Genomic DNA, 14,542 nt, shown 5'->3' on the forward strand with positions numbered 1-14,542 from the left:
ATGAGTTCGACACACTCTTCTACAGTTCATCATCGGACCCACCTAGAGAGATAAAATGCCACATTGTGTGGCTGTTGGTTGTGATGCCCATTCAAAAACAAACAAGAGTGGTGATTTGACCTTCCACTGTTTTCCTAGTTCTGATGCAAAGAGAAGAAACAATGGGAAGATGCTTGTGGGCGAGTGAAACTCCCCAATTACCCACGGCTCTGTTCTCGTCACTTTAGCCCTGATTCATTTGAGGATTTTGATCGCCGACAGCTGATGAACGAGCTCATGGGGGTTCGTGGTTACAGGCGAGTACTTAAACCGAATGCAATACCCGCGATTTTTCCTCACAAGAATGCTAAACGTCCGCGTATTTCAAGTGTAAATCGTGAACAGAAACGGCTTAGGCAAGCGACGCTGGATAGCATGTTAAGTAGCACTAGCGCTTGTGTCTCCACTTGTGCAGAGGAAATCATGGACTGTGTCAAACCAGACAACCATGCACTTGTCGAGGCTGTAATGGAAGATAAAAGCGTACAGTGTTCTCCAATTAAAGTTGATGCAGAGACTCAGACGAATTTCGGGCTATACCAATTGGATGCAGCTGTACAGTGGCCAGCTGACGCACACTACCAGGTGAAGACCGACCATAGTAGTTACGCACGTAAACATGAGTCGGTAGTGGAGGATGACAACTCTCAAGATCTGTTCTTATCAGATAATGAACCTAGCGATCTCTCTCAGTCACAGCGTAGTCTATTTGATCCGGATTACACTGCAAGTGCATCAGAGTCCTCTCAAAGTACACAGGGCTCACGACCTTCAATTAATTCACATGTTGAAGTAATTAGCACTAGAGTTTTTCTAGTTTTTGAGGAGCAGTTACAGCAATTGCTTCGACATTGTTCAAAGTGTGGCTCCCTTATTGTTCAGGAAGAAATGAGAGAGCTACACAATGATGGATCACAATTGACATTAGAACTCGCATGCATTAATGGCTGCAGTTACAGATGGCAAAGTCAACCTCCTGGAAAACACTGCAAAGGGATAGGAAACCTGCTCTTATCAGCGTCAGTCTTCTTCAGTGGGATCCATTTTGCAAAATTTGAGCGCTTCTGTCACAATATGAACCTAAAGACAATAAGTGCTGAAACATATGCAACGCTGAGGAAGAGGTACGTGTTTCCTGTGATTGAAAAAACATGGAATAACGAGCAGAGTACTGTGTTTACCACAATGACGAACCAGCAAGAAGTTGTGCTCTGTGGAGATGGCCGGTGTGACTCTCCTGGTCACTCAGCTAAATACTGTACGTACACCTTTATGGATGCACTGACTGAAAAGGTGGTGGACTTTAAAGTTGTAAGTTGCACCCAAGTGTCAAGCTCCAACACAATGGAGATCAAGGGTTTCAAAGATGCTCTACAAACAATGGAAGAGAATGGAGTTAAGGTGAGCACCATCTCCACTGACCGCCACCCTCAAATTGTGAAAGAAATGAGGGTAAACAATCCTGAAAAACATCATCAATTTGACCCATGGTGTGTAGCCAAAGGCCTATCAAAAAAATTAGCGAAGGCAGCAAAGACAAAGGAATGTGAAGGCCTGGCAGAGTGGATAACATCCATCATAAATCATTTGTGGTGGTGTGCACAAACATGTGAGGGTAATGCTGAACTGTTGAGAGAGAGGTGGGTCTCCATAGTACACCATGTTACCAACCGTCATGAGTGGCCTGGGAACAGGTACTACCACAAATGTCCACACGAGCCCCTTGACGAGGCAGTCCAAAGAGGAAAGCTGTGGCTAAAGCCGGGATCTGTTGCGCACAACAGTCTTGTGAAGACTGTGACAGACAAGCGGCTTTTAAAAGACTTGGATAACTTAACAGAGTGCGTCCACACAACCACACTAGAGGTATGAACAAGTATAGACATTAGATATTATAAGTAGGCATGATTTCCGCCGAGTGTAATTCAATTGTAATTGTTCTCATTTCAAATTATATTTTGTTTAAGGTGTATCACTCCATGTATCTGAAATGCCTCCCAAAGAGAACGCATTTTGGATATGATCTGATGGTTCATGCCTCTATTCTTGCTGCCCTGGATCATAACAACAATGTGAACAAGGAACAGGTGAGTGTAATCATTCCAACTCATTGCACAGTATAGAAGAGACGGTGTAAAGAAAGAATTCTCTGAAAACTGAGGCACTCCTTAATTAAAATGTCTTTATTGCAAAAATGACATGTCCTAATCGGACAACAATGTTTAATGCTTAACGTCATGTGTGCGCCCTATGTTTGGTTAGTTGACGTGACGTGGCTTTTTCACCATCACAGAAGATAAAAAACAATTTATTTCACATTTTCATCATTTAGAATACTGTAAATGGTTACACATTTTCTTGTTTTACGTGAATTTGTTGTTTAAATACCAGAGTTATTTTTTATTTTTTTAGAACTTTCAGCTAAATCTCAAAATCGTCCTACGGTGTGACGGTAGACAAAATTATTTCATAAATATTTACTTTTATAACTTAAAAATCTTAATGAACACTCCTGACATAATTGTGCAAGTGTCTATTTCACTAAGTGGCCATCACTTTTCCTATACATACATTTCTAAAAGTCTAAGAATTTCATAAAGTTTGTCACAGGAAAAAAATGTCCTTTGGTGTTATGCAATAACCAGATATTAAGTTATTTTCCCTTTTTGTTTTTGAATAGGCCGTTTATCAAGATGGGGAGAGCGTGGATGAACCCAAATTCAAAATCGCTTGGAGCAAAGTCCACAAGACCTTCAGAGCAAAACCTGTGATGACAGAAAAGGACTACAGCTACATGACTGCCATGATGGAAGATGTTCTCTCCTCTGATTACGATCCAAACCAGGCAGTGGACATAAGTTTCAACCAAAGACACATCATGGCTCCACAGGTGACACTGTCAAGATCACAGATCATTTTGCAATCATTTCAGTATTCACGCTTCAAAAAGATGTGAATCTCTGGCACATGTTTGTTTATTCAGTTATCAGTGATGTTGGAAAGCAAACCTGTATTTATAAATATCTAAACCTGTAAATATGTACATAACAACTGTGTTCAACAGTTTGATTTGGTTTGTCTTGGTATATCAATATGTTGGTGTATAAACATCTAAATCTGTAAATATGTACATAATTGTGCTTTATTGTAGTAATACTGGGAGGCATGTCTGCCTGTCATTCCCCACGTATGCTAGTGGAGGCGGGGTTGTGTGGACCTTGGAGGGAGAGGGAGCTGCTGATTGATACACACAATATTATTGAAGCAGAGCTCACCTGCCTTTGTATAGGGAATAAATTGTGATGGTCCCAAAGGAATTCTGGTCTTGAAAATTATTTCTCTTCATTTCACAGGAAACTTCTACTTTGAGTATGGGAAGTGTGCACTGTTGACACCTCTGATAATACACAATGAACACACCATTGTAGTTTAAATGCTCAGCTGCTTTAATTTTGAATTATTTTTAGCAGTTTGTTTTTTGCAAGTTCAGTCTATGCATAGTTAAAAATTCCTCCATGCCTCCCCTACTTCTCCCTGATTGTCGGCATGGTCAAATCCTGTATAGGCTCCACTTGGTTCGGGGTAGACATTTCTTATTTTGCTCACTGCACACGAGGGAATGACTCTGCGGACTCTTCTCCCCAGCCAGCCATGCATCCACCATGTAAACTGGCGATAGGAAGAATATCTGTAAGACCTAAAGCCAAAAGTTTTACACTAAATGTTATGAAAGGATGAATCAAGGTTTGACTCAAGCCAATACATGCCAGCCAATACTGTTTGCGCTGTATTATTGTCTAGATTCTTTATCGGTTACTGGAAAAACTTTCAGTGTTGGCCAAACTAAGTAAGGGATAATGTATAGCGAGACGGTTGATATAGCGAATACAACCCCAGCAGGCTGATGCGGGAGCCCGACGCGAAGCGGAGGGATCTTGAATCAGCCTGAAGGGGTTGTATTCGCTATAACAACCGCCTCGCTATACATTATCCCGCTTATTACATGGCTAACTACCAAATAAATCAATAATTTGACACAAAATCTGATTTAAAAAGGAATTTATTGATTTAAAAACGATTGTATTGCTTCCGCTAAAGAAAATAGTCCGTTCCGTCTCTGGTTAGTCTCTGCTATGCTGCGTCCATAGCAACGTGCTGTTTTTCATGGCAACAGTCGTTATACTTCGCAGCGGTCTGTTATCAAGAAATAGCACACCGCATTCTACACTGGAATTCAGCCAAGCCATGTAATAATGTTATATAATTCTAAACAAATATGTTCATGTTAGACCTGCCTGTTAGTAACTGCATCGCGGCTGGGTAAACCAGCGCTCCATCTGTCATGGAGGCTGACGAGGGCAGCCCACAGTACATCTGGATTGAGACAAACTGCCTCAAAATTAGGATGGGCAATGATGCATGGTAAATCTGTAAACAAGTATCCTGTTCTTAGGCTATAATATGCATTTACTGTGGTAGATTATTTCAAAATTCTGCAGGCCAATATAGTTATGCTTAATCAATATAGCTTACCCTAGCTACCTTACCCTGGACTGCTGCTGATATGAATTGGAGTTCCTTACAGCAAACACTCTCCATTTCAGTAAGCATTGGTAAACAATTGCCACAGCCACACCAATGCGTGTGCCCTACTCTCTCCTCCTGCTCCTCCTCACTTACGGCTACGAGATGATTAACGTTAGCATCCTGTGAACCTTCCTCCGTATTTACAACACGTTCAGGCTCGAACTGAAAAGGGTGAACGGCAGACATTTCGCTCGCTAATTCAGGTAACGTTAATAGTTTAACTTGATAACTTTTACGCGCCTTGTGTTTGTGGCGGCGCTGGGACCAGTCTACGTCACGGCCCAGAATGCAATGGGTAAAAACAACAATGGCGACTTACAGGGAAAAACTTTATTTTAAAATATCTCGCTACAACGAAAACAATGCGTCTGTTATTATATCACGTTTGTGGCGCAAATGGTATCGCTAACCCAATAAGACTAAGTTGTCAAACTAGCCGGAGATCCTTTTAAGATATCACTTTCAGCCTTATTAAAAACTGAACGAAACATAATCAGAATCAAAAAACATAATTTCTGTTTTTCTTTCAAATGAACAAGATTGTCAGCCATCCAATCATTAACATTATCCAGGTGATAGGGGCTGGATAAGAAAAACAATTACCAACCTTTACTGTAAAGATATTTGCTCTAGATAAGATGCAAACCATGTAAAAAACATACCTTGGATTCCGACAAACTGCTTTAGCCACTGCTTTTATCCCTTAAAACTTAAAAAAAAAAAATGTTTCATGTGAAAAAATGGTAACATTTTACAATAAGGTTTCATTTAACTACATTAGTCAACATTAATTAATAATGAACTGTACTTCTACAGTATTTATTCATCTTTGTCAGTTATTTTCAACATTTACTAATACATTAATAAAATCAAAAGTTGCTTTTGTTAACATTAGTTTATGCACTGTGAAGTAACATGAACAAACAATGAACTGTATTTTTATTAACTAACATTAACAGAGATTAATAAATAATGTAACAAATGTATTGCTCATAGTTAGTTCATGTTAGTTAATACATGAATTAATGATGTATTTATTTAAAAAAAAAACGAAACCTTATTGTAAAGTGTTACCCAAAAAATTCTTCATGCCTTAAAATAGTTTGAATGTAACTCTAGACCCTTGCTTCATTTAGTATACGTGGAGCCATGAATATGCAAATTAGCCCCAACTCCACTCACTCACACTGGCTCAGAGAGTCACTCGGCCAACTTTACTGTGGTAAACGCTGCAGAATGGTATCACTCTCGAGGACACATAATGGTAATTAATATGATCAGCGTTTTATGAAACGGCTAATAATGTGTGGCTAATGTTACACAAACCATGTTCCCGTTCACCATCTCAGAGTCAAACAAGTGCCTTCTAATAATCAGCATCCTTAGAAACATTTTGAACAACTTAGAATGCCAGCGGAGAAAGATATAGCTCATTATAACATCGTAATATACATAATCTACATAATTCAGCTGCTATATTGCTAAATGTACACAATTTTTCATATCAACAGAAAAAATATATTGGGATAACCTGGCTTATCTTGAGACTCCACTGCTTCACACAGCATAGTAATGATATGCTAAATCCCACCCGTACATTGACAGTTAGTTACTAGGTAGTTTGTGACTTAAGAAACACCGGTATTTTCCAACCGCGTTTTTGAGAACGTCTTTGGTTCACTGCAGTTTTAAGGGGAAAATACTCAGCAATGGTGTTGACTTATGAATATACACATGGTTTGTCTTAAAGCATATTAAAAATGCCACATAGATATATAAACAACTTAAAAAACTTGATTTTCACCACAGGGGGACTTTAACAAAGTATAAGCTTAACATTTCTGTATTAAAACCCTACAGCACACCTGCCTGCTGCCGTAGACACTATAGACATTAAGGTAAAACGTATCCTGCAATATTTGTGCATGTTACTGTGCTGCAGGGTTTTGCTTGTGAGATTTTTCCAGCATTTCTCTTCAGTGAGGCAAACGAGATAAGCTTCTCCAGCAATCTTCCACAGTCAGTATCTGTTAAATGTGCAGTAGATAAGGTCGACTCTACTCCACCAGCTCCAAACGCGTTTTCTGCTCCTCCATTTAAGACTCATAATGTTCTCACCCAGTGAGCACGATCGGGTCTCATTCCCTGCTCAATTTTCACCCTCTAAAAGGCAATCTCCTGATGTCTCCCACAGGTCTTCCAGCACAAACTCAAGGCAGGATCTGAGTTTGAATCTGGGTTGCTCGGCTCCTCAGTCAAAACTGGCTCTTTTATTTGTATCATTTTGCACAATCCAAATATAGCCTCCACTTCCCACACCTGTGAGCCTGTCCAGGGATTAGATGAGGATCAATATAGAATTCCAGTTTAGAAGTCCACACCCACTGAGTTTAAGAGATCAAATACTGTGCAAATACTTAAAAGATATTGAAGTGCTTAAAAGATTAATTTATATATATAAATTACTTAATTGGCATAAAAATGATGCATTTTCTACATATTTTTATGGCAGTATATGATACTACTGTCACAGTTATCGTCTGCACTACACAGTCATCATCTGCACTACACTTCCCAGCATCCCTCTTCTCTTCACACCTGCACTCACTCCCTCATTTACCTGCACCTGCCTGTCATCATCATCCGTGTCACCTGTGCTCACCTCATTATTGTTCATTTGTGTCTGTATTTAGTTCCCTTCTGTTCAGTTAGTCTTGGTCGGTTCTACGTTGTATTGTGGTGTGTGTATCCTCCGTCCGTCTGCCTGTTTGCACCCTTGTAAGTTTATATTAATATTAAAAGTTCTTGTATTGGAATTCTGGACTCCTTGTCTTCCTCTACATACACCATTCCCGTGACATAAGTACCAACCGCAAAGGAAAACAAGATGAGCACGCATCTCTTCCCCTCAGACCCACTGTTCACTCTCCTCCTGGATAACCGCCTGATTGAGGACTATGTAGAGGAGTTCCTCGAGCTCTCCTATCTAAGACCCTGGAAGGAGGACAAGCTAAAAACAATCTTTTGGTGTGGGTTGGACGATCACCTCTACCAGCAAGCTCCAACAACAACGATTCCAGGTACGTTTGCTCAGTACCTGGATCATGTGCTGGTGTTGAGTGGATCAGTTTTCACCCGAGACCGTCCTGCCGAGAACGCCCTGCCGGAGTCTCTTCCCGCTGAGCCTGTGCTTCAGGTCAGCCCTGCCGAACCTGAGCTTTGCGTCAGCCCTGCCGAGCCTGAGCTTTGCGTCAGAACTGCCGAGCCTGCGCTCCGCGTCAGCCCTGCCGACCCTGTGCTCCACGTCAGCCCTGCTGAGCCTGCTCTTCACGTCAGTCCTGCTGAGCCTGCACTTCACGTCAGTCCTGCCGAGCCAGAGACTGTTCAGGTCATGCCCGCCGAGCCAGAGACTGTTCAGGTCATGCCCGCCGAGCCAGAGACTGTTCATGTCATGCCCGCCGAGCCAGAGACTTTTCACGTCATGCCCGCCGAGCGAGAGACTGTTAACTTGATGCTTCCCAAGCCTGAACCTTCTATCCCCGTGCCTAAGCCTGTACCTGAGCCTGTCCTGCTCCCAGAGCCTGTTCCTTAGTTTGTCACTCCCCCCAAGAAAATTTTGGGGGTGGGGCTATACGTCCTCGCCGTGGCCGCCCATAGGCCCACGGCCACCTGAAAAATCATCTCTGCCATGGCCGCCCAAAGGGTCATCTCCGCCATGGCCGCCTGAAGGGTCCTCTCCGCCATGGCCACCTGAAGGGGCTTTTCCGCCATGGGCACCTGCACAACCAGCTTCACCCTGGTCCCCTTAACTGCCAGCTCTGCCCTGGCCGCCTGTACTGCCTGCTGCGCCCTGGCAGCCTGCTCCACCTGCTGCGCCCTGGCCGCATGCTCCGCCCTGGCTGCCTGCTCCGCCCTGGCCACCTGTATTGCCTGCTCTACCCTGGCAGCCTACTCCACCCTGTCCGCCTGCACAGCCTGCTCCGCCTGCTCCGCCCTGGCCACCTGTATTGCCTGCTCTACCCTGGCAGCCTACTCCACCCTGTCCGCCTGCACAGCCTGCTCCGCCCTGGCCGCCTACACAGGCCGCTCCCCCCTGGCACCTGCACAGTCTGCTCCGCCCTGGATGCTTCCTGCCCCGGATAGGCCACGCCCTTGTCAGCCTTCAGGGCGCCCACCCCCTCACCACTGTTGATATATTACGGCGCAACCTTTTAGGAGGGGGCGTACTGTCACAGCTATCGTCTGCACTATACTTCCCAGCATCCCTCTTCTCTTCACACCTGCACTCACTCCCTCATTTACCCACACCTGCCTGTCATTATCATCCGTGTCACCTGTGCTCACCTCATTATTGTTAATTTGTGTCTGTATTTCGTTCCCTTCTGTTCAGTTAGTCTAGGTCGGTTTTACATTGTATTGTGGTGTGTGTATCCTCTGTCCGTTTGCACCCTTGTAAGTTTATATTAATAGTAATTTTTTGTATTGGAATTCTGTACTCCTTGTCTTCCTCTACATACACCATTCCCGTGACAACTGTATTTATAATAGTTTTATGATATTTTTTTTTATATTATTGCAATGGTATTTTGACTTGAAATGCTCCCTCATTTTCTATAATCAATGTAATTTTTTTCTTGAAATATTAGCTGGACAGTTTTTGTGACAATCATCCATGCACATTTTCACTACAGTCTCTTTTTACTTAACCCTCTGAGGTCGAATAATCGCGCGGGCGATAGTCTCGCTTTTTTTCTTATCAGTGCAAAAGAAACTCAAAATACTCTGTTGATTTTGATCTTACATATTAAGTGTTGTACATCATTAGATCCTGATAAGTGTCTATTTTTTTTGTGGATACTCACAATAAAAACTAAGTGTTGTGCTTTTCGCCAAATAAAGAAAAACAAACATGATGCGCGTTCTGCCTTCTCTCTTTCAGTTAAGTCCATTCTGAAATGCGTCCGAAAATTAACTGTAATTCCGCGAATACTTGTCATACAGGCACAAGTGTTTTTCCATAATTAAGCTTGAACTCTCTTCTTTTAAATGAATTAATTTATATTAAAAAAAAATATTCTCAGTTTATGTAATCTGTATGAAAATAGAGAGACGTCAGTCTTTTTCTTTCCAGCTTATTATACCTAATTACGCGTTAATGTGCCACGCCCACGGAGAGCGCGTGGTATTTAAACGCAAATGATCTAAGGCAAGCCATTCAAACATGCCAACGCCCACCAGCTGGATTATAAAACACATCGTGTTTAGTAAGTATCTTACCACAGCTGTGTACACAGCGTATCCATACCTGTGAGGAATGATACTATCTAATAAACTGGAAAATGTACCAGAAGTGCTGGTAGTTTCATTTCGAGGCGCAACGAGCCAGCTGATGTAGTACTAAGTCATTTATTCTTAAGTGCTCTGTTCTAATCGCGATATTGAATAGTGTCTATTCACTATTCATGTTATTCATATTCGTTCATTCACTCTCGCACCTACATTAGTAAACGTTATGTTTACATGAGCACATCCAAACTATATTGCTATAGCCTACTAAGATGAGTAAAAATAGACTGAAATATGTTGAAATAAAATGTCTGTATAAGCAACAAACTGCAAATTCACATGTATATGCTAATATATCATACACAATATGTTACAGACTAAATATGAATGTTTAGACAAGATTTTGTGATTAGTTTTGGATAGATTATAAAGTTTTGACTGTAAAAAAGACTACTGTCACATTAAATAGGTACGCTTTTGTTCACCAATTTCTGCTCATAGTTAAATATACTATAGTATGATGTTTTGTCAAATAAAGTAGCTATATTAAATTATCAACTAAGATGTTATTATAGTGTTTGTTCCAATATTCAAACTAATGAATCCTTACCTTTTTTAATACGTATGATAAAATGTATACTTTTTACAAAGAAATACACTTGAAATATTGTTAAAATTGTAATTGTTGTTGTAATTGTAACCTATTTGTAATTGGTTACAATTTCTAATTGTAAAATATGTATATATAGATAATGTCTTTTGTCCTTGCATTCTTTGGGATCCTTTGACACACCTGCATGTGTGAAAGTCTAATTAATATGCAGCTCATTATGTATGTGGCACATCATCCGGCCTTTGTCTTCTCAGGTGTGAACACGCCTCCACGCATATTGCCTTTCCAAACAAAAGGTGTCTTATAAAATTTAAATCAATGTATTGTTTTATGTAAATGATTAGGCAGGATGATTTTCAGATCATTTTGAAGAAAAAATTCTAGGCAACAACACTCATTAGTCAAAAGTCTTGTGGACACATATTTAGTATGTGTTTTGTGGCCTTATTTCAGACACTTTAAGTTTTAGTTTTTTCAATAACCACGCATTAACATTATTCTCTAAAAAATACAAACATGTACATACATGTTGCTCACATATTACGGTAGCCCCGTGTGTGCTATATAGAGTGAATTTACACCTTTGCCATTAACATGTTTATAAATAACTGAAAAAAGCACAAATGTAAGAGCATGTCAGAACACCTCAAGGACCCAAAAACCCCTTAGACCTCAAAGGGTTAAATGCTAGAGTTGACGTAAATGATCTTGCCCAGGGCCAATAAAGAAACTCAACCAAGCCTCGCAATTTACTCTCATTTCCCTGATGCTTTAACGGGCATGAAGCGGAAACACACTGATATGAGCCATGAGCATCATTTAAAAACCCATGGAACGTGTCTTTTTATTTAGGCCGACTTTAATAGACCTTTTTCTAGGGGAAAAAGGTTTTGAGTGGATGCCAAGATGTTTGTCAAACTATAAACTCTACATATGAGCAGTAGGAATAGAATGGAATAGAACATTTATTTTGTCCTAAAAGGCGCGTTTCAGGCTAAATCACTTTTCATTTTCTTTCTAGGTATGACACTATCACTAACCAGTGGGAGATGGTGGCTTCTTTGCCCAAACCTGTCCATTCTGCAGCAGCAACTGTCTGTGGAGGGAAGATCTATTTGTTTGGAGGGGTGAATGAGGCTGGTCGCTCAGCTGGAGTGCTTCAATCATATGTGCCTCAAACCAACTCCTGGAGCTTTATTGAGTCACCCATGATTGGTAAGAGCACTGCGGATAATTACTGAGCAACCTGACTATGTTGTACTATGTTGTCTTCTGTATTTTGTGTGTATATATATATATATATATATATATATATATATATATATATGTGTATATACTAGCGTTGAAAACTTTGGGGTCAGTATGATTTTTTTTTTAATACTTTCATTCAGCAAGGATACGTTGAATTGATCAAATGTGGCAGTAATAATTGCTGTTCTTTTGAACTACATAAAATATCCCCAAAAAAATTTATCATAGTTTCCACAAAAATATGAAGGGACATCTTAAATGATTTTTTTTTCAGCCTATTAGAATGGTCTGAAGGATGATGTGACACTGAAGACTGTAGTAATGATGCTAAAAGTTCAGCTTTGCATCACAGGAATAAATCATAAAGTATATTGAAAGAGAAAACAATTATTTTAAATTGTTATAATATTTCATAATATTACCTCTGGCCTGATGGTGCCAGCAGCAATAATTCATAAAATTACTTCTGGCCGGATGGTGCCAGCAGCATGCTATCTGCTGTGTCAAATGGCTCAAGAGACAGCACACCCAGATCCAACTTATCGCTTAAACCGGTTACTGAAGAACATGAAAGAGCTATGCCTTTTTCGAATTCCTCAGCCAAATCGATCTGCGATCCTCACGACATCAACCTCCACTGAGCCCCGATCCACACATGCTTGTCCCTCAACTCTCGAAAATTTAGTCTAGCGGACATGAACGGAGCTTCCTCACTCAAAATGGCCGCATTCAGAACACTCAAGAACCGAACGTGCCTGCTCCTTACCCAAACATCAAACGCACAGATCATGCGTGTCCCCAATGTCAAAAAACTGGGACACGGAGGCACACCTGAAATGATTGAATGAGTTTTTCATACTTAATTGTCCCCCGGTAGTTAAAACCGTTCGGCCTGATAATCCGGGAGGCAGGAAGAAATAACTCAGCACGGTCGCATTTGCCAGACTCGGGATGGATTGAATAATTTGTTTTTCCACAAAATGACATTGTTGCCTTAAAATCCTTAAGATGTCATCTACTTAAACAAAAAAAACTAAATAAAAAAAAAAAAAAACTATAACTACCTAACATTAACATACAGCTTTATAAGAACTACCAAAATGTTTAATGAAAAAGAAAACTTCAGGAGCCTCCTCAAGTAAGCGTACCCTAAAAGATGGACAGATTATTGACAGAAAGAGATGAAAAGAGGAAAAAGACAATCACACGTATGGTTAGTCAGAGATCTAAGAAATCTCACACTGATAACATTTACTCTGGTAAATGTTGACATTTGGAAAATACCTTATAGTGCCCCTATTATGGTTTTTCGAATATTCCCTTTCATGCAGAGTGTAAAATAGCTGTTTGCGAATGTAAACAATCTGAAAGTGCACAATAAATAAAGTTATGCATGTATTGTGTACGGGGTATTCAAAATACTTAGTTTTGTGTTTTATATTGTGTAAATTCCCAGCCAACCGGCTTACTCGCGTTATTACTGTCTTACTGAAAGAGTTCTGCTAAGCAACCAACGTTCTGCTTACCAACGTTTAAGTTACATCAGTCATTCATGTTAGAGCTTGGCTAACGTATGCACCATTATCGATGCAGTTCCTGCATGTTCACCGCAATAAATTTTAATTATACACACAGGGATTAAAGTTCTCCGTCGCTACGACGGATTTCCGTTAATTGCAGCGAGTCTATGACGGATTTCCGTCAATTGCAGGGTTCTTGTCTGTCCTTATGTTCCTTAATGTCCTAAATTCACTTTTCATAATTTTAAGGCCGTAAATAGGCTTTCATTTCTCAAATAGTGTGATAAATGTCTTAATTTTAGTTTGAATAGGTCTTAAATTAAGGAAAGACGAGGTGTATTCACCCTGCGGAGGGGGATGTGATAAAGCCTGGATTGGAGCGAAAGCACGTTCCTCTCTCCACTCTAAGCATTCTGTAATCACTTCGCTTATGGTCCAGTCCGGCTTTTCAATTCCCGCTCACGGAAAAACTGCTCCGTGTTCACTCAATCAATCTTTTTGGATACGTGCATGTCAGGCTACAGCTGGTTTGCTGCGGTCCGAATCCGAGCGCGTTTGTTCCCGGCGCCCCCCGCAGCGTTGGTCTGGTTTCAAACTCAACTTGATTCTATCCAACCCTGGTGCGTTTGTGTGCATATTACATCATCGCAAACGTGCACGGCGCATGATAGAAAACAGAACGCGGGTCAATATTGGCCGTTTCTCAATACCAAGTACGCAAACTTCGGACTTGCCAAGTTCGACTCAGGAGAACAACTCCTGAGGACGCGCGTCCGGTTATTCTGCAAATGGAACAGCGCGTTCTTGATCGCGTCACTCAGCTCGCTCTGGCTACTCCGGTTATCTCTTTATGTATATTTTAGGCAACAATAAAACAAAATATGGTATAAAATACAACTCTGCCTCTTTTCATCAACAATCAAACGAAATATATATAAAACACCTCTTTTCATTTATAAATGAACATATTATCATAAACAAACATATTAATGGCCACACAAATGTGGTTCAGGCAACGCACATTGATTATCTTCACTGCATATATTTATAGCAACACGAAATATAAAACACAACCCTGCTTATTTTTGTTTTCATTTAAAAAATATGAAACATTATTAATCATTAAAACTGACATTTAACAAACAGAGACAGGGTTGTATCGTTTTATTTTATTATGCATGTACACAAACAGTAAAGAGAATGCATAGTAAAATATATATAAAGAATATTTTAGAATATATAACAT

The 14,542-nt window shown here is 40.5% G+C and overlaps 2 protein-coding genes across 2 annotated transcripts in view; both read left to right on the forward strand.

The window, feature by feature from the left end:
- Nucleotides 1–14,542, forward strand: part of LOC143746698 (kelch-like protein 29) — a 444,346-nt gene that overhangs the window by 394,478 nt on the left and 35,326 nt on the right. Inside the window, exon 12 of the mRNA XM_077238693.1 lies at nucleotides 11,547–11,740. Coding sequence (XP_077094808.1) covers nucleotides 11,547–11,740 — 194 coding nt within the window. The remainder of the gene's footprint in view (nucleotides 1–11,546; nucleotides 11,741–14,542) is intronic.
- Nucleotides 461–3,352, forward strand: LOC143746700 (uncharacterized). Its single transcript, XM_077238695.1, has 4 exons — nucleotides 461–1,905; nucleotides 2,007–2,126; nucleotides 2,720–2,929; nucleotides 3,191–3,352. Exons 1-4 carry the CDS (start codon nucleotides 463–465, stop codon nucleotides 3,191–3,193), a joined length of 1,776 nt encoding a protein of 591 aa, XP_077094810.1. The 5' UTR covers nucleotides 461–462; the 3' UTR covers nucleotides 3,194–3,352.

This window comes from Siphateles boraxobius, unplaced genomic scaffold (assembly GCF_051911475.1).
Source record: "Siphateles boraxobius isolate OS27281-9 unplaced genomic scaffold, OSU_SipBor_1 22, whole genome shotgun sequence".
In the NCBI taxonomy this organism is placed as follows: Eukaryota; Metazoa; Chordata; class Actinopteri; order Cypriniformes; family Leuciscidae; genus Siphateles; species Siphateles boraxobius.